This window comes from Pleurodeles waltl, chromosome 2_1 (genome assembly GCF_031143425.1).
Source record: "Pleurodeles waltl isolate 20211129_DDA chromosome 2_1, aPleWal1.hap1.20221129, whole genome shotgun sequence".
Lineage (NCBI taxonomy): Eukaryota > Metazoa > Chordata > Amphibia > Caudata > Salamandridae > Pleurodeles > Pleurodeles waltl.
In genome coordinates this window covers 514,709,989-514,729,025 of record NC_090438.1, presented here as the reverse complement: position 1 = coordinate 514,729,025, position 19,037 = coordinate 514,709,989, and the positions used below count along the sequence as shown (strand labels likewise).

Here is a 19,037-nt window from a genome sequence, read left to right as displayed (position 1 = left end):
AGCTCACACAAAAAGTACACCCTCAGCAGCACTGGGGCGGCCGGGTGCAGTGTGCAAACACGTGTCGGGTTTCCAATGGATTTCAATGAGAGACCAAGGGGTCTCTTCAGCGGTGCAGGCAGGCAAGGGGGGGGGGGGGGGGCTCCTCGGGGTAGCCACCACCTGGGCAAGGGAGAGGGCCTCCTGGGGGTCACTCCTGCACTGAAGTTCCGATCCTTCAGGTGCTGCGGGTGCAGGGTCTTTTCCAGCCGTCGGGATTTTAGAGTCAGGCAGTCGCGCTCAGGGGGAGCCTCGGGATTCCCTCTGCAGACGTCGCTGTGGGGGCTCAGGGGGGACAACTTTGGTTACTCACGGTCTCGGAGTCGCCGGAGGGTCCTCCCTGAGGTGTTGGTTCTCCACCAGTCGAGTCGGGGTCGCCGGGTGCAGTGTTGCAAGTCTCACGCTTCTTGCGGGGATTTCAGGGGTCTTTAAATCTGCTCCTCTGGAGACAAAGTTGCAGTCTTTGTTGAACAGAGCCGCTGTTCTCGGGAGTTTCTTGATCTCTTGGAAGTAGGGCAGTCCTCTGAGGATTCAGAGGTCGCTGGTCCCAGGGAAAGCGTCGCTGGAGCAGGTTTCTTCTGAAGGAGGGAGACAGGCCGGTAGGGCTGGGGCCAAAGCAGTTGGTGTCTTCTTCCCTGCAGGGTTTTTCAGCTCAGCAGTCCTCTTCTTCTGTAAGTTGCAGGAATCTAAATTCTTAGGTTCAGGGGAGCCCTTAAATACTAAATTTAAGGGCGTGTTTAGGTCTGGGGGGTTAGTAGCCAATGGCTACTAGCCCTGAGGGTGGGTACACCCTCTTTGTGCCTCCTCCCAAGGGGAGGGGGTCACATTCCTATCCCTATTGGGGGAATCCTCCATCTGCAAGATGGAGGATTTCTAAAAGTTAGAGTCACTTCAGCTCAGGACACCTTAGGGGCTGTCCTGACTGGCCAGTGACTCCTTGTTTTTCTCATTAATTCTTACGGCCTTGCCGCCAAAAGTGGGGCCGTGGCCGGAGGGGGCGGGCAACTCCACTAGCTGGAGTGCCCTGTGGTGCTGGAACAAAGGGGGTGAGCCTTTGAGGCTCACCGCAGGTGTTACAGCTCCTGCCTGGGGGAGGTGATAGCATCTCCACCCAGTGCAGGCTTTGTTACTGGCCACAGGGTGACAAAGGCACTCTCCCCATGTGGCCAGCAACATGTCTCGAATGTGGCAGGCTGCTAAAACCAGTCAGCCTACACGGGTAGTTGGTTAAGGTTTCAGGGGGCACCTCTAAGGTGCCCTCTGGTGTGTATTTCACAATAAAATGTACACTGGCATCAGTGTGCATTTATTGTGCTGAGAAGTTTGATACCAAACTTCCCAGTTTTCAGTGTAGCCATTATGGTGCTGGGGAGTTCGTGTTTGACAGACTCCCAGACCATATACTCTTATGGCTACCCTGCACTTACAATGTCTAAGGTTTTGCTTAGACACTGTAGGGGCACAGTGCTCATGCACTGGTGCCCTCACCTATGGTATAGTGCACCCTGCCTTAGGGCTGTAAGGCCTGCTAGAGGGGTGACTTATCTATACTGCATAGGCAGTGTGAGGTTGGCATGGCACCCTGAGGGGAGTGCCATGTCGACTTACTCGTGTTGTCCTCACCAGCACACACAAGCTGGCAAGCAGTGTGTCTGTGCTGAGTGAGGGATCCCCAGGGTGGCCTAAGATATGCTGCAGCCCTTAGAGACCTTCCCTGGCATCAGGGCCCTTGGTACCAGGGGTACCAGTTACAAGGGACTTACCTGGATGCCAGGGTGTGCCAATTGTGTAAAACAAAAGTACAGGTTAGGGAAAGAACACTGGTGCTGGGGCCTGGTTAGCAGGCCTCAGCACACTTTCAAATCAAAACATAGCATCAGCAAAGGCAAAAAGTCAGGGGGTAACCATGCCAAGGAGGCATTTCCTTACTACCCCCCCAAACGAAAGAGGATGAGACTAACCTTTCCCAAGAGAGTCTTCATTTTCTAAGTGGAAGAACCTGGAAAGGCCATCTGCATTGGCATGGGCAGTCCCAGGTCTGTGTTCCAATATAAAGTCCATTCCCTGTAGGGAGATGGATCACCTCAACAGTTTTGGATTTTCACCTTTCATTTGCATCAGCCATCTGAGAGGTCTGTGGTCAGTTTTAACTACAAAGTGAGTACCAAAGAGGTATGGTCTCAGCTTCTTCAGGGACCAAACCACAGCAAAGGCCTCCCTCTCAATGGCACTCCAACGCTGCTCCCTGGGGAGTAACCTCCTGCTGATGAAAGCAACAGGCTGGTCAAGGCCATCATCATTTGTTTGGGGCAAAACTGCCCCTATCCCATGTTCAGAGGCATCTGTCTGCACAATGAACTGCTTGGAGTAATCTGGAGCTTTTAGAACTGGTGCTGTGCACATTGCTTGTTTCAGGGTGTCAAAGGCCTGTTGGCATTCTACAATCCAGTTTACCTTCTTGGGCATTTTCTTGGAGGGGAGTTCTGTGAGGGCTGTCACTATGGATCCATATCCCTTCACAAACCTCCTATAGTACCCAGTCACGCCAAGGAATGCCCTGACTTGAGTCTGGGTTTTTGGAGCTGCCCAGTCCAGAATAGTCTGGATCTTAGGCTGGAGTGGCTGAACTTGGCCTCCACCTACAAGGTGTCCCAAGTAAACCACAGTTCCCTGCCCTATCTGGCATTTGGATGCCTTGATAGAGAGGCCTGCTGATTGCAGAGCCTTCAAAGCCTTCTTCAGGTGGACCAGGTGATCCTGCCAGCTGGAGCTAAAGACAGCAATATCATCAAGATAAGCTGCACTAAAGGACTCCAAACCAGCAAGGACTTGATTCACCAACCTTTGGAAGGTGGCAGGGGCATTCTTTAAACCAAAGGGCATAACAGTAAACTGATAATGCCCATCAGGTGTGGAGAATGCTGTCTTTTCTTTTGCTCCAGGTGCCATTTTGATTTGCCAGTACCCTGCTGTTAAGTCAAAGGTACTTAAGAATTTGGCAGCACCTAATTTGTCTATCAGTTCATCAGCTCTAGGAATGGGATGGGCATCTGTCTTGGTGACAGAATTAAGTCCTCTGTAGTCCACACAAAACCTCATCTCTCTCTTTCCATCTTTGGTGTGAGGTTTGGGGACTAAGACCACTGGGCTAGCCCAGGGGCTGTCAGAGTGCTCAATTACTCCCAATTCCAGAATCCTGTGGACTTCCACCTTGATGCTTTCCTTAACTTGGGCAGACTGTCTGAAAATGTTGTTTTTGACAGGCATGCTGTCTCCTGTGTCCACATCATGGGTACACAGGTGTGTCTGGCCAGGGGTTAGGGAAAAGAGCTCAGCAAACTGTTGCAGGACCTTCCTACAATCAGATTGCTGTTGGTCAGAGAGGGTGTCTGAATAGATCACTCCATCAACTGAACCATCCTTAGGGTTTGATGAGAGAAGATCAGGGAGAGGTTCACTCTCAGCTTCCTGATCCTCATCTGTTACCATCAACAGATTCCCATCAGCCCTGTCATGGAAGAGCTTAAGGCGGTTCACATGGATCACACTCTTGGGGCTCCTGCTTGTGCCCAGGTCCACCAGGTAGGTGACCTGACTCTTCTTCTCTAGCACTGGGTAAGGGCCACTCCATCTGTCCTGAAGTGCCCTGGGAGCCACAGGCTCCAGAACCCAGACTTTCTGCCCTGGTTGAAATTCAACCAGTGCAGCCTTTTGGTCATACCAAAACTTCTGGAGCTCTTGGCTGGCCTCAAGGTTTTTACTTGCCTTTTCCATGCATTCTGCCATCCTTGAGCGAAGGCCAAGTACATAGTCCACTAAGTCTTGTTTAGGCTCATGAAGAGGTCTCTCCCAGCCTTCTTTCACAAGAGCTAGTGGTCCGCTTACAGGGTGGCCAAACAGAAGTTCAAAGGGTGAGAATCCTACTCCCTTCTGAGGCACCTCTCTGTAAGCGAAGAGCAGACATGGCAAGAGGACATCCCATCTCCTTTTGAGTTTTTCTGGGAGCCCCATGATCATGCCCTTTAATGTCTTGTTGAATCTCTCAACAAGGCCATTAGTTTGTGGATGATAGGGTGTAGTGAATTTATAAGTCACTCCACACTCATTCCACATGTGTTTCAGGTATGCTGACATGAAGTTGGTACCTCTGTCAGACACCACCTCCTTAGGGAAGCCCACTCTGGTAAAGATACCAATGAGGGCCTTGGCTACTGCAGGGGCAGTAGTCGACCTAAGGGGAATAGCTTCAGGATACCTAGTAGCATGATCCACTACTACTAGGATGTACATATTTCCTGAGGCTGTGGGAGGTTCAAGTGGACCCACTATGTCCACACCCACTCTTTCAAAGGGGACCCCCACCACTGGAAGTGGAATGAGGGGGGCCTTTGGATGTCCACCTGTCTTACCACTGGCTTGACAGGTGGTGCAGGAGACACAAAACTCCTTAACTTTCTGGGACACGTTGGGCCAGTAGAAGTGGTTGACTAGTCTCTACCAGGTCTTGGTTTGTCCCAAATGCCCAGCAAGGGGAATATCATGGGCTAAGGTCAGTATGAACTCTCTGAACGCCTGAGGCACTACCACTCTCCTAGTGGCACCAGGTTTGGGATCTCTTGCCTCAGTGTACAGGAGCCCATCTTCCCAATAGACCCTATGTGTTCCAGTTTTCTTGCCATTGGACTCTTCAGCAGCTTGCTGCCTAAGGCCTTCAAGAGAGGGACAGGTTTCTTGCCCCTTACACAACTGCTCCCTTGAGGGTCCCCCTGGGCCTAAGAGCTCAACCTGATAAGGTTCTAACTCCATAGGCTCAGTTGCCTCAGAGGGCAGAACTTCTTCCTGAGAAGAGAGGTTCTCTTTTTGTTGTTGTGTTGCAGCTGGTTTCCCAGCTGACTTTCCTTTTCTCTTGGTAGGCTGGGCCCTTTTTCCAGACTCCAGCTCTACTTTTTCACCCTGCGCCTTGCACTGTGCCCTTGTCTTGACACACACCAGTTCAGGGATACCCAGCATGGCTTTTCAGTTCTACCTCAGCCCATGCTGAGGACTCCAGGTCGTTTCCAAGCAAACAGTCTACTGGGATATTTGAGGAGACCACCACCTGTTTCAGGCCATTGACCCCTCCCCATTCTAAAGTTACCATTGCCATGGGATGTGCTTTAGTCTGATTGTCAGCGTTGGTGACTGTATAAGTTTTTCCAGTCAGGTATTGGCCAGGGGAAACCAGTTTCTCTGTCACCATGGTGACACTGGCACCTGTATCCCTCAGGCCTTCTACACTTGTCCCATTAATTAAGAGCTGCTGCCTGTATTTTTGCATGTTAGGAGGCCAGGCAGCCAGTGTGGCTAAATCCACCCCACCCTCAGAGACTAATGTAGCTTCAGTGTGACACCTGATTTGCTCTGGGCACACTGTTGATCCCACTTGGAGACTAGCCATTCCAGTGTTAGCTGGAGTGGAGTTAGAAGTGGTAGTTTTCTTGGGACAGGCCTTGTCTCCAGTTTGGTGTCCAGGCTGATTACAGCTACGACACCAGGCCTTTTTGGGATCAAAGTTTTTACCTTTGTACCCAAAATTGTTTTGTGAAGAGGCTCTGGGCCCACCCTCCTGTGCAGGTTTTTGGGGGCCTGAAGAAGACTCTTTACTATTTTTGTTTTTGGATGTCTCAACACTCTTCCCCTGGGGAGGCTTTGTGACCCCTTTCTATTGGTCACACCCTGTGGTAGTCTTGGTCACCCTAGTCTTGACCCAATGGTCCGCCTTCTTTCCCAATTCTTGGGGAGAAATTGGTCCTAGGTCTACCAGATGCTGATGAAGTTTATCATTTGAATAATTACTTAACAGGTGTTCTTTCACAAATAAATTGTACAGCCCATCATAATTATTAACACCACTGCCTTGAATCCAACCATCCAGTGTTTTCCTTGAGAAGTCCACAAAATCAACCCAGGTCTGGCTCGAGGTTTTTTTTAGCCCCCCTGAATCTAATTCTATACTCCTCAGTGGGGAATCCAAAGCCCTCAATCAGGGTTCCCTTCATGCGGTCATAAGATTCTGCATCTTTTCCAGAGAGTGTGAGGAGTCTATCCCTACACTTTCCAGTGAACATTTCCCAAAGGAGAGCACCCCAGTGAGATTTGTTGACTTTTCTGGTTACACAAGCCCTCTCAAAAGCTGTGAACCATTTGGTGATGTCATCACCATCCTCATATTTAGTTACAATCCCTTTAGAGATTTTCAACACGTCAGGATAATCTCTGACCCTAGTTATGTTGCTGCCACCATTGATGGGTCCTAGGCCCATCTCTTGTCTTTCCCTTTCTATGGCTAGGATCGGTCTTTCCAAAGCCAATCTTTTGGCCATCCTGGCTAACTGGATGTCCTCTTCACTGGGATTATCCTCAGTGATTTCAGAGAGGTTGGTCCCTCCTGTGCGTGAACCAGCATCTCTGACTATTATGTTTGGAGACAGGGCTTGAGAGGCCCTGTTCTCCCTAGTTATGACTGGTAGGTGGGAATTTTCCTCCAAGTCACTATCTTCATCCTCTGTGTTGCCATCCTCAGAGGGGTTGGCCTTTTCAAACTCTGCCAAAAGCTCCTGGAGCTGTAGTTTGGAAGGTCTGGGGCCCATTGTTATTTTCTGTATTTTACAGAGTGACCTTAGCTCCCTCATCTTAAGATGGAGGTAAGGGGTGGTGTTGAGTTCCACCACATTCATCTCTGTACTAGAAATTATGCTTCTAAAAGTTGGAATACTTTTTAAGAATCTAAAACTAGTTCTAGGTTCTAATTCAAACTTTAACAAAACTTTTAAACTCTAAAAGGAAATGCTAAACAGGGACTAACACAAGGCCCTAGCAGGACTTTTAAGAATTTAGAAAAATAGTTAAAATTGCAAAAATCAATTTCTAATGACAATTTTTGGAATCTGTTGTGTGATCAGGTATTGGCTGAGTAGTACAGCAAATGCAAAGTCTTGTACCCCACAGGATTAGAGTATACAATTATATGGTGTAGGAAGTTGGCTCTGTATGCACTATTTCAAAGTAAGGAATAGTATGCACAGAGTCCAAGGGTTCCCCTTAGAGGTAAGATAGTGGCAAAAAGAGATAATACTAATGCTCTATTTTGTGGTAGTGTGGTCGAGCAGTAGGCTTATCAAAGGAGTAGTGTTAAGCATTTGTTGTACATACACCCAGGCAATAAATGAGGAACACACACTCAGAGACAATTTCAGGCCAATAGGTTTTTGTATAGAAAAATATCTTTCTTAGTTTATTTTAAGAACCATAGGTTCAAATTCTACATGTAATATCTCATTTGAAAGGTATTGCAGGTAAGTACTTTAGGAACTTTGAAAAATCACAATAGCATATATACTTTTTACATAAAACACATATAGCTATTTTAAAAGTGGACAGTGCAATTTTCACAGTTCCTGGGGGAGGTAAAGTAATGTTAGTTCTTGCAGGTAAGTAAACCACCTACGGGGTTCAAATTGGGGTCCAAGGTAGCCCACCGTTGGGGGTTCAGAGCAACCCCAAAGTTACCACACCAGCAGCTCAGGGCCGGTCAGGTGCAGAGTTCAAAGTGGTGCCCAAAACGCATAGGCTTCAATGGAGAGAAGGGGGTGCCCCAGTTCCAGTCTGCCAGCAGGTAAGTACCCGTGTCTTTGGAGGGCAGACCAGGGGGGTTTTGTAGGGCACCGGGGGGGACACAAGCTCACACAAAAAGTACACCCTCAGCGGCACTGGGGCGGCCGGGTGCAGTGTGCAAACACGCGTCGGGTTTCCAATGGATTTCAATGAGAGACCAAGGGGTCTCTTCAGCGGTGCAGGCAGGCAAGGGGGGGGGGGGGGTCCTCGGGGTAGCCACCACCTGGGCAAGGGAGAGGGCCCCCTGGGGGTCACTCCTGCACTGAAGTTCCGATCCTTCAGGTGCTGGGGGCTGCGGGTGCAGGGTCTTTTCCAGCCGTCGGGATTTTAGAGTCAGGCAGTCGCGGTCAGGGGGAGCCTCGGGATTCCCTCTGCAGGCGTCGCTGTGGGGACTCAGGGGGGACAACTTTGGTTACTCTCGGAGTCGCCGGAGGGTCCTCCCTGAGGTGTTGGTTCTCCACCAGTCGAGTCGGGGTCGCCGGGTGCAGTGTTGCAAGTCTCACGCTTCTTGCGGGGATTGCAGGGGTCTTTAAATCTGCTCCTCTGGAGACAAAGTTGCAGTCTTTGTTGAACAGAGCCGCTGTTCTCTGGAGTTTCTTGGTCTCTTGGAAGTAGGGCAGTCCTCTGAGGATTCAGAGGTCACTGGTCCCAGGGAAAGCGTTGCTGGAGCAGGTTTCTTCTGAAGGAGGGAGACAGGCCGGTAGGGCTGGGGCCAAAGCAGTTGGTGTCTTCTTCTTCTCTGCAGGGTTTTTCAGCTCAGCAGTCCTCTTCTTCTGTAAGTTGCAGGAATCTAAATTCTTAGGTTCAGGGGAGCCCTTAAATACTAAATTTAAGGGCATGTTTAGGTCTGGGGGGTTAGTAGCCAATGGCTACTAGCCCTGAGGGTGGGTACACCCTCTTTGTGCCTCCTCCCAAGGGGAGGGGGTCACATTCCTATCCCTATTGGGGGAGGATTTCTAAAAGTTAGAGTCACTTCAGCTCAGGACACCTTAGGGGCTGTCCTGACTGGCCAGTGACTCCTCTTTGTTTTTCTCATTAATTCCTCTGGCCTTGCCACCAAAAGTGGGGCCGTGGCCGGAGGGGGCGGGCAACACCACTAGCTGGAGTGCCCTGTGGTGCTGGAACAAAGGGGGTGAGCCGTTGAGGCTCACCGCCAGGTGTTACAGCTCCTGCCTGGGGGAGGTGATAGCATCTCCACCCAGTGCAGGCTTTGTTACTGGCCACAGAGTGACAAAGGCACTCTCCCCATGTGGCCAGCAACATGTCTCGAATGTGGCAGGCTGCTAAAACCAGTCAGCCTACACGGGTAGTTGGTTAAGGTTTCAGGGGGCACCTCCAAGGTGCCCCCTGGGGTGTATTTCACAATAAAATGTACACTGGCATCAGTGTGCATTTATTGTGCTGAGAAGTTTGATACCAAACTTCCCAGTTTTCAGTGTAGCCATTATGGTGCTGGGGAGTTCGTGTTTGACAGACTCCCAGACCATATACTCTTATGGCTACCCTGCACTTACAATGTCTAAGGTTTTGCTTAGACACTGTAGGGGCACAGTGCTCATGCACTGGTGCCCTCACCTATGGTATAGTGCACCCTGCCTTAGGGCTGTAAGGCCTGCTAGAGGGGTGACTTATCTATACTGCATAGGCAGTGTGAGGTTGGCATGGCACCCTGAGGGGAGTGCCATGTCGACTTACTCGTTTTGTCCTCACTAGCACACACAAGCTGGCAAGCAGTGTGTCTGTGCTGAGTGAGGGATCCCCAGGGTGGCATAAGATATGCTGCAGCCCTTAGAGACCTTCCCTGGCATCAGGGCCCTTGGTACCAGGGGTACCAGTTACAAGGGACTTACCTGGATGCCAGGGTGTGCCAATTGTGTAAAACAAAAGTACAGGTTAGGGAAAGAACACTGGTGCTGGGGCCTGGTTAGCAGGCCTCAGCACACTTTCAAATCAAAACATAGCATCAGCAAAGGCAAAAAGTCAGGGGGTAACCATGCCAAGGAGGCATTTTCTTACAACTACTCACAGCTAACAATCTGTAGGGAGGGGCCAGCTGATGCCCACACCAAGAAGAAATTATGTACAATGTGGGAGAGCTCCACATAGCAAATTCAGGAATTGATCAAAGTATTTCCAGCCTGGCAACGGGACTAAACTATGGCTCCAACCGTAGTAGCCTTAATGGCAATTGGGAAGGAGCAGAATGCAAGAGGCATGTGCTCACTCAAGAAACCAATCCAGCGTCACTTCCTCAGGGCAGTGGTGAAACACACGGATTTCCGAAACCAATATAGCAAGCATGGCACTGCTATAATGAAAACTGGAGGAGTGATGTCAGATGCTTGACCCATCCAACTGAAAAAGAGGGAGGGCTGTCCCCACTCACTAAAGGTTTTTGCACTAGCAAGTGTGTCTTTGGCATGCTGCACAAGACAAAAGGGGGTGCAAGTAGGGATAAGTACAAATGTTTACCCCCATCTCATCTCACTGTATGCGGATGATGTTCTACTGTATACGAGGGATGTAGGCAATGTCCTCCTGATACTGTTAGGAATTGGACAGGTTTGCCAAGGAATCTAAGTTAGGGTTTAAAGAATTAAATCCTGTGTGATCCCACTCACTGACTTGGGAGCACGAAATGTGGACTTGGGGGATGCAAGTGGCTTTTCTCCAAAAAGGCAAAACAAAGCTGATGTGGGGAACAGGGCAGCCACAGGTGGCGTTGGAAAAGCTAGATCTGCCCTTAGACAAGAGGGGTTTGGGCGCAACAAATACTGAGGCACACTAACTAGCACAGGCTTCTCCGAGTAGCTCATGAGCTACTGGTGGCTCTCCAGCTATGATTAAGTAGCTCTCCTGAGCGCAATCCAGTGAACTAAATTAGAAACTTTTGCTTGGTTGAATTAATATTAATATGTGCATACCCAAAATGAAAACCATGTATTTAAGGCAAAACTTTGTGCATTTTCAGAACTCAAACTGATGCTTGGGGAAAAATTTTGAATTTTCAAAATCTATTTAAAACTGATATTTGAGTGAAAAAACCTTGTTGGGGAGGTGCATTGTGTATTGTTATTATTATTAACTTGGTGCTAGGGCATTGCAGCTATATCTATTATGCGCTACCCACGAAGAGGAGTTCCATATTGACAAATATTTTTTTTTAATTACTGCTGGCAACCATGCCTGATGCACTGACCTGATAACTGCTGGTAATCTTGCATATGGTGGGCACTAATATAATCTTGTTTTATGTTGGCACTATTACATCTCTAATGATATTAGCAGCTCAGGAGTATTTTCATTTCAACATAAGTAGCTCCTATTACAGTAAAGGTTGGACCCCCAGATCTAGCGGCACAAGTACAAAGGTTGCCAGGCTTTTTAGCCTAATTAGTCATTACGGAGTACATACTCAATCCCCAGGTTCAAAGACTACCTCACTTGATAATGCTGCCAGCTGCAAAGTTCAATTGGAATCAACATATGAAGCAGAGAGCAATGAGGTTCCTTATTCTTCAGATCTTCCTCTGTGAGCACTAGACAGATTTGCAGAGCTAAGTGGACAAGATGGCCTTGTGCAGGGCTGAAATATATTCCGCTGGTCAGCTTAACAAATCTGGCAACCTTATGACATTTGGGGAGTTGCGCATAGTCCATTAGGCACCTGTGAGTCAATTCCTTGTGCATGTGGCACTTACGAAAGCGGTAAGGCAAACATGGAACAATGAGGATGCTCATCAAGAGGTAGATGCTGTCACAGATTCTTTTTACATGGGGTCAGGAGCACAATTTAATTACTAAATTGTGTAGAGCCATCAGGGGTCCACAAAGAAGAAGCTAAAATGCCATTAGAATTAAATGGAAAGAGGACCTACAAGATGAAGTGACTGATGGTGAATGGTACTAGCCCTGCAATTCACTATTCTAGAGAAATGCCCAGCTAAAGTCGATTCAGATTATTTATGTCTACCGCATATACCTATCTCTGATACGCTTGCAGGCTATGTTTCCACACACAACTCATACTTGCCCCAGATGCAGGGGGGAGGAAGACACTTTCTGACATATAGTGTTGTCCTCTTGTTTAATTTGGTGATGGTGAGAAGAGGAAACCAAGCAGATTACTAACTGGACAGGCAAAAGGACACAGGCAACCATAAGGTATTCAGCTGGACTACTGCCAAGGCCGAAGGAAGAAAGATCCAGTAATAAGTTTATTGATTTGGCTTTCATCCTTGCGAAAGGGGTAATAGCTATGAACTGGTGATCTCCGCAGGTCCTAAACCAGAACACATGGAAACAAAATACAACTTCAAATGTGCACATACAGCGCAGCAACTCAAAGATATTTTAGTAACCACAATGTCAAACCTAGGGTTCCTGGACAATTTCAAAACAAAATTAGGGCAGCAAACATATGTTCTGTTATTCATACTCATCACCCTTGTTTGACTATTACAAGTGCACTAGAAATGTTCACAACAAGACTGTATTCAAGCCCCAGTGAGTTCCAAGCCATCCAGTCTCATCACCTACCTAAATTATAGACAGCACAGAATTCAAATCATTGATGTCTGATCAAGCAAAGGATAGTATTCAAAACTCTGTCTGATTAACAAGCCCATGATGCATCATTTCCACCACCTGCCACACCAAAGTGCAGCTCTATGTTTTGGATTCCATAAAAAGTCTGCTTAAGGAGCAACACTGGAGCCCCTCAGTTTTGGAAATGAGTCACTTTAATTCTGGATTCGCCTCAGCCCTTAGTAGATCTCTTGGGAAGAGTTTATTGTAAATGGGTACTCTCGTCTCAAGGTAATCCCAGTGGTGGTCAACAGAGAGAATTTGTGAAATCTTTACTTGTGACTGGTGATGTTTGCAACCCATCAAATCTCATGTTACAGCTACTATTATTCACATTGGACTATGAAAACGTTCTCCATCACTCCCATCCTTGTGATGACTTACATAAAAGAAATCAAGACCTGAATGTTAGGGGATAGGTTAAGGCAACTGTTGATTAGGCTTGGAATCTTAACATGTCTGCAAGGTGGCAGCCCTAGGGTTGGGAACTGTGCCTTGTGGGTGGGATGACTAGACTTAAGCCTGCCTAAGGACTTGAAACTAGAGATAACTTGATGTTATGGCCTAGAAGAAGTTTGCATGCGTTGCCACCAGAGTATGACCAGAGAGAAGTTTCAACTCAAAGCTTAAAATCATGTACCAGGTGGCATGATGCCTTCTACAGCTTGAATATATGGTCCTGTGTTTGCAGATGCAAGATAAGACTCCTAAATAAGGGGTGTAAGTCCTATTGACAACAACCTCGTAAACAATGAGTGACAATTCATGTGTTTGTACGAGCACTAACAGAGATCATCTTAGGGCTGATGGTCCAGATATACTGCCATTGATCCAGGTGTGGCAAGAGGCAACAAACATGTTGACACATTCATGATAACAGACAAACATCATATTTCTACTATTTATTCTGTGTGCTTTTAACCTCTGACATAGATCCCTAAAATAAACTTAAATCCCAAGGGTTCTATAATTAATTTTAATCGACCTCCCTTAAACAGTCTACCTTCATCATGATATAATATTTCCTCCACCATAAATTCAGGAGGCTACGAGGTTGCTTAAATAACACCCAAGGCCAGAATTCATAAAAGATCTCTGGCAAAAACCCTCCTCAATGGGCTGTTGGGCACTACAGAGCCAACCCAATGAGGAGCACAGCCCGATGATGAAGCAAGCCAACTCTTAGAGGGTCAGGGCCTGAGATTCAATACGCTATCACTTCTACTGACTTGACTGGGCCCGATTACCTAACATAGTAGCTTGGACCCTTATCTTAGAACAGTACACTTTTTTGTTTATTGGTTTTTAACCTGTTTTTTTTAAATTGATGGATAGTTCATCTATTATAAATGACAAGAGTGAAGCCACAAAAAGAGTTCCCATACAGATTGAACAAGTAGAACATTGAATGATTAGTGAAACAGCATATTACTTAATGCATTGGACGTCAGGTGCTTTCACCACATGTATCCAAGCCTGCTTTAGAGACAAAGGATTGGAGTCGACTTAGACACATAACTTTCTGAAAGGGATATAAAGTGCCTTCCTGCAGTTTACAGTTACTGCATGATAAGAAACGGGAAAGGCACTGTAGCCAGTAAATGGACACTTCTCGCAAGTCTTTTGGATTTGTGAGTGTCTGCTTTCCGGTCATGGTTTTTACAAAGCTGTAATGTTGAGAAAGTTTCCAGGGCTTCATGAACCTATAAAAACATTGAGTAAAATCAATTTATATACTGGTCTCAAAAAACACAAATTGCCATAGTAGTTTGAGGCCCTCATAGTAACTACCTTTTGTGCCCAACTGTTCCTTGTGAAAGGGCAGAATGTTGTTACTCTCGGTGAAGTTAGCCAGTGGTTAACGGGCTGATACCCCATGTTATACAACGTAGTGGGATGAAGGAAAATGTTGATGACACAATAAAAGACCAGTGGATAAGGAGGGTAGGCTGAAATCCCCATAAGTAGACTATGCATATCATTGCAGTCAGCTCAAACGGATTGAGCTCTAGGCTGTTGAACGTAGCACTATCTCAGCCAGACACCCTAAAGTAGGTCATAAACTGATGTGCCCAAGACGGGTGCGTCTTTAAGTGACTGATTCAAGGAGGAAGGAGACAGAGTGGGACAAGAGTCCTTGATGAGTTACAATTCATGAGGGCAATCCCAAAGACTCAACGCTCCTCTCTGGGAAAGAACTGCATAGAAGAGGACGAGTTACAAATCTGAACCCAGGACCCCAGTCTTGCAAGGCCCTTGCACAGCCGCAGTATGCAGTGCCAATGCAGCTGACCTTGAAAGAGAGGTAAACAATATATGGCAGCAGGGGCACAGCAGAGCAGAGGCTCTCACTCCAGGGCTCCCTACTCCTAGCCACCTCACTCAGCAACTGTTGGTTCATATTCCGTCAAATGGAAACAATGCTCCCTTCAAATAACGGAATAAGTATGGATGAAGGACAAGGGCGGAATTGGTTTTTAAAAAGTTAGTTTTTTCGGTTTTAGAGGTCCATGTTGTAAAGTCAAGCAGCTACTTTTATAAGGTTTAATACGAAAACTTTATTTTAGAACAAGCAGGGCCAGTTATTGACCCAGGGCTTTAAAACAGCAGGCGCTGATCAAAGGGGTGAGCGCCACAGGCGCTTTTTAGGCAGAAAATTAGTCCTTCAATATATTCTGAATATTCAAAACCTAACTAAAAATACAACAGCTCCAGGGGGGTTTAATGTAGAACACACTATCTAAATGACCCCACACTTAGTGTCAGACTATTTGTGGTCAATGCCTAAAAACAATTAATGTCATCACCAGGAAAGAGTTTCTTCAGCTTCTGTATTAAAAGGTACAAATGAAGCATCCCATGCTCTCGCTCAAGCACCGCCAGAGGAAGTGCGAACATTTTCATTTTGTCGGAAGATGGACCATATGGAGCACGCTTCATTGCTTCAATGCCAAAATGAATGCCCAAATGAAAATTGCCACTCTATGTAATTACCTCGCAATACTCTGATGTTGCAACTCTTAAGCAAGGACAAAATTCAACTGCATTGACAGATGCTCATTAAAACTACTGGCAGAAATGTATTCCTTTGTTCCATGAAAAAAAAGATTAATGTCTTTAACAGAGCGAGTGAGAGGAATACTAAACAAACACTTAAAAACTCAACATGTTTGGTGTTGGCTGCAGCCTTTTGGCTTTGTCAAAGCATGTTAGGTTTTGTATTCATTTTTGCAAAGCTGTACTGTTGGATAAGCTGCCAGGCGGAGGTGAATACTAAACAAAATTGGTAAAAGCAAACATATGCTTACGAACTCAGAAGCTCATATTGGCTAGTAGTTCCTTGGACCGAAGAGAAGTACTTTGAAAGTGTATGTGCTTCTTGAGAAAGGGCAGAATGTCGCCACTTACAGCAAAATTCGCCAAAGCTGCTGCAAGTATGCAGCAGGGTACGACTAAATTATGCATCAAGAAAAGGCAAATTATGAGCTGTGATGCAGCACAATTTTGTGATACCATTATTTCCTTATTTTGTCATTTTCACACAGGCTAACGCTGTCTGGTCAAAGGTTTCAGGTTAAGTATCAGTTTGACACCCAAATATAGTAATATGCAACATGAAGGGGGGCTGGCAACCTATCCAAAGGAAAGAGAGAGCGAGAGAGAGAAGCCCCCCCAAAACCAAGGGGACAGAGCACCGTACCACAGTAATATATAAAAATACTTCCCCTGGGAAAGTAGACTCATACTACCAATAACACATCACACCAGAAAAATCCTTCCACACTTCTTTCACACTCCAAAAATAGTCTCCTAGATATTTCCGTGTTTGCTTATTGTGGGGAGTTACTACAAGGGTGCCTTGTGGCTCTCTGGATTTCTTTTACTGTATTGTGGTCTTATGTGATGGTATCCATCGCTATTCTGTATCCTAAATATTTATTAAATAAGTAATTCCATTCATTCCTTATCTTTTTGGAGTGCAAAAGAAGGGTGGAAGGAATTTTCTGGTGTGATATGGTATTGGCAGTGTGAGTCTACTTTCCAAGGGGAAATATTTGTATATATAACCTATGCAAAGGGCCTTCCTTTGAGCATCAAAAAGTGTTGCCATGTATTTTTAGTAACTTTTGATCGTATAGAACTATTAAAATCGCAAAATATGCACCACGTGATGGATTATGTGGCAAATGCACAAATCCTTAATTATGAAGAAAACGCTGCAACTGCAAAATTGCATAATTCCAGTAACCGTATGGTTAGCCAATGACTCAAATGGGCTGACCCACTGCCCCATGCTATAAGATTAATAGGAATGAAAAAATGCGAGAGGCACGATAACAGATCAAAGGATAAAGAGGGCTGCCTGGAAACCCTCAGAAGTATTGTGAAGATACGGCTTTAATAAAATCAAAAGGCCCTGGCGAACACCAGACCTAAAAAAAATAACTTCAGATCCTGGAAGGCATGGTTAAAGAGGCACATTTTACAAGCACTGGATAGGACAGATACAGCAACACTGCTTACCAAACTCAGCCACGATGGAAGCCAGACCTCCATATAAGAAGGGTTGCCAGTTGAGACCGGACATTGTCACCTCTCAAACTCCTAACTTCAATCCCTGTTTTGGAGAAAAAAGGGACACAAATCATCATATCAAGGTATCTAATCATTGCGCGTCATGTAGAGTAGCCCCCCTCCCTAAGCAGAGCCTGTGAGAAAGAAATGTGCTCCTAAAAAACAGTTTTGGTCCTGAAACATTTTTTTACCGATAATGACTGCAAATGCATTTCACCTCACTCCAGTGCTCTGCTAGAAAGGAAAGAAAATACCTTCTCGAGTAAACTGCTCATTAACAAATGTTATCGCTCAAAATGAACCCCTGCAGGTGTACCTGTTCATGAAAATAAAACCTCGAACGTCTTCTTTAAATATTAGTATCTTTGGTGTCCTCGGAAGATTCTCTCTATAGAGAGCGGTTACCACAGGAGAAGCTCGGGGGCCTGTATTTGAGGTTTCTGTTGCATTGCTCGCTGGGTAGCTTTCACTGGACTGTTGTTATGGGAGGACTCTGTTCTGTACTGTGCTCCATGTAAAACCTTCGCTGTTCACTGAAGTGATAATTGTGAGCTCAGCGCTTACAAGTTCAACAGAGAATTATTGCAAAAACAATACTGACCTCACAGGCATAGCTTCTGTACCGTATGACCGAGTGTACAACCGGACTCATGCCAGCCAGGTTGTTGAGGGTCCTACGCAGTATGTGAGCTCATAATGAGGGTAAAAACCAGACATGCCTCATTGAAACCATACATCAGTGACTGTACCCCCAAACAGCCTCTGTACTGAGACGGTAAAATAATTAGATAAATGAACATGCAGTAGAAAAAAGATGCACAGACAAAATATATCCGAGCAATAGCAAACTGAAATTATAAATATGAGTAAAAATAGATCAACCGAACATGTTTCCAAGAAAACCTTCGAAATAATATGGATTTGTGGTGCACACCGAATTCTATTTAGAGGTGCTGTTGAGGAACACTTTGCCAAACGTAGAATAGATGCTCCCCCGAGCACGCTCCAAGATTTGCCTCATACCTGTGACTCTCTCTCTCTCTCTCTCTTCGGGCCCTAGGGTAGTTAATTTTGGCAAATAATTACAAGGTGCTCCAGCTAAATAACCAAATTGCTCCTTTATACATTTGACTTGAATGGTTAGAAACCCTGATGAAGCGTGGGACACAGTAAATAAATAACATTAAAAAAACTAAATGTTCAGCTGATGAAATATCGTGAAAGAAGAAAGGAGTGTCAATTTACATACAAGTAAAAGTTAGTTAAAATAATGGTCGAATAAAGGGATACTCAGCTCTAATCATTTCTATACTATAAGTCAAAACTGTCTATCACACTGGCCCTACGGTCAATGTTATCCTGTGGTTTCACATGAACTCTGAGGACTTCAGGACTCCTCAGGTTTACTACACTGTTCACAAACAACTGGAAGAAAGGTTCCAGACAGAAAGTGCACAAAGAAGCAACTTTTCGGCGACAAGTCTGGTCATTAAGGGCGAGCGCAAAGCACTCCGTCCGCTGCAGTAATCTCTCTTTGGGCTTCTAACCACGCCCATGTCACGTCAGTCACTTTCATTGGCTCGTGGGCTTGCCTTTTAAAATCCGCTTTCTTTCATTCGTGGAAGGCATGCATACGTCATGCCTTTTACGGTGTTCAACACACCTACACAGCACCTATGAACTACTGAAAACATATGAGGGTCCATGTTTTCAGCATGGCTTCCGGACTACTTCATCTTTTTATTTTCCACACAGCGCGATCGCGCTGGGGTTTACATAGCACAATCGCGCTGTTTTTCCGTTTTCAATTTCAGCGTGATCGCGCTGCATTTTACATAGCACGACCGTGCTTCATTTTTTAATTTTTTTTATTTGTGTGGCAAGAAACGTTCGGTTAGGAGTTACTCTAACTCGAGCAAATGTGAGACCCGTTGCATTGCAAATGCTTATTTGTCTTGCTTCCAGGTCAGCTGGTCTATAAGGATCTTGTGGCTCTTGAGCAGTCTTGATTCCCCTAGTCGTCAACCATGCCAATGTTCAGTTATCTGTGCTCTGGTCAGTTCTACCAATCATCAGGGCTGCTCTAAGCTCTTCTCCCTCACAAACATAAAGCAGTCTATACGCTCATGTCTCGCAAGTCAAAACAGTAAAGTGTTCCACAAATCCATGCTCGACCCTCGCCA

General features: G+C 46.1%; 1 protein-coding gene across 3 annotated transcripts in view; it reads right to left on the bottom strand.

Moving 5' to 3' along the window:
• Nucleotides 1–19,037, bottom strand: part of SLC25A14 (solute carrier family 25 member 14) — a 163,301-nt gene that overhangs the window by 74,013 nt on the left and 70,251 nt on the right. For all 3 annotated transcript variants that reach the window (XM_069214053.1, XM_069214072.1, XM_069214062.1), the window contains one exon: nucleotides 16,804–16,897. In XM_069214053.1, coding sequence (XP_069070154.1) covers nucleotides 16,804–16,867 — 64 coding nt within the window. In that variant the 5' untranslated portion in view covers nucleotides 16,868–16,897. The remainder of the gene's footprint in view (nucleotides 1–16,803; nucleotides 16,898–19,037) is intronic.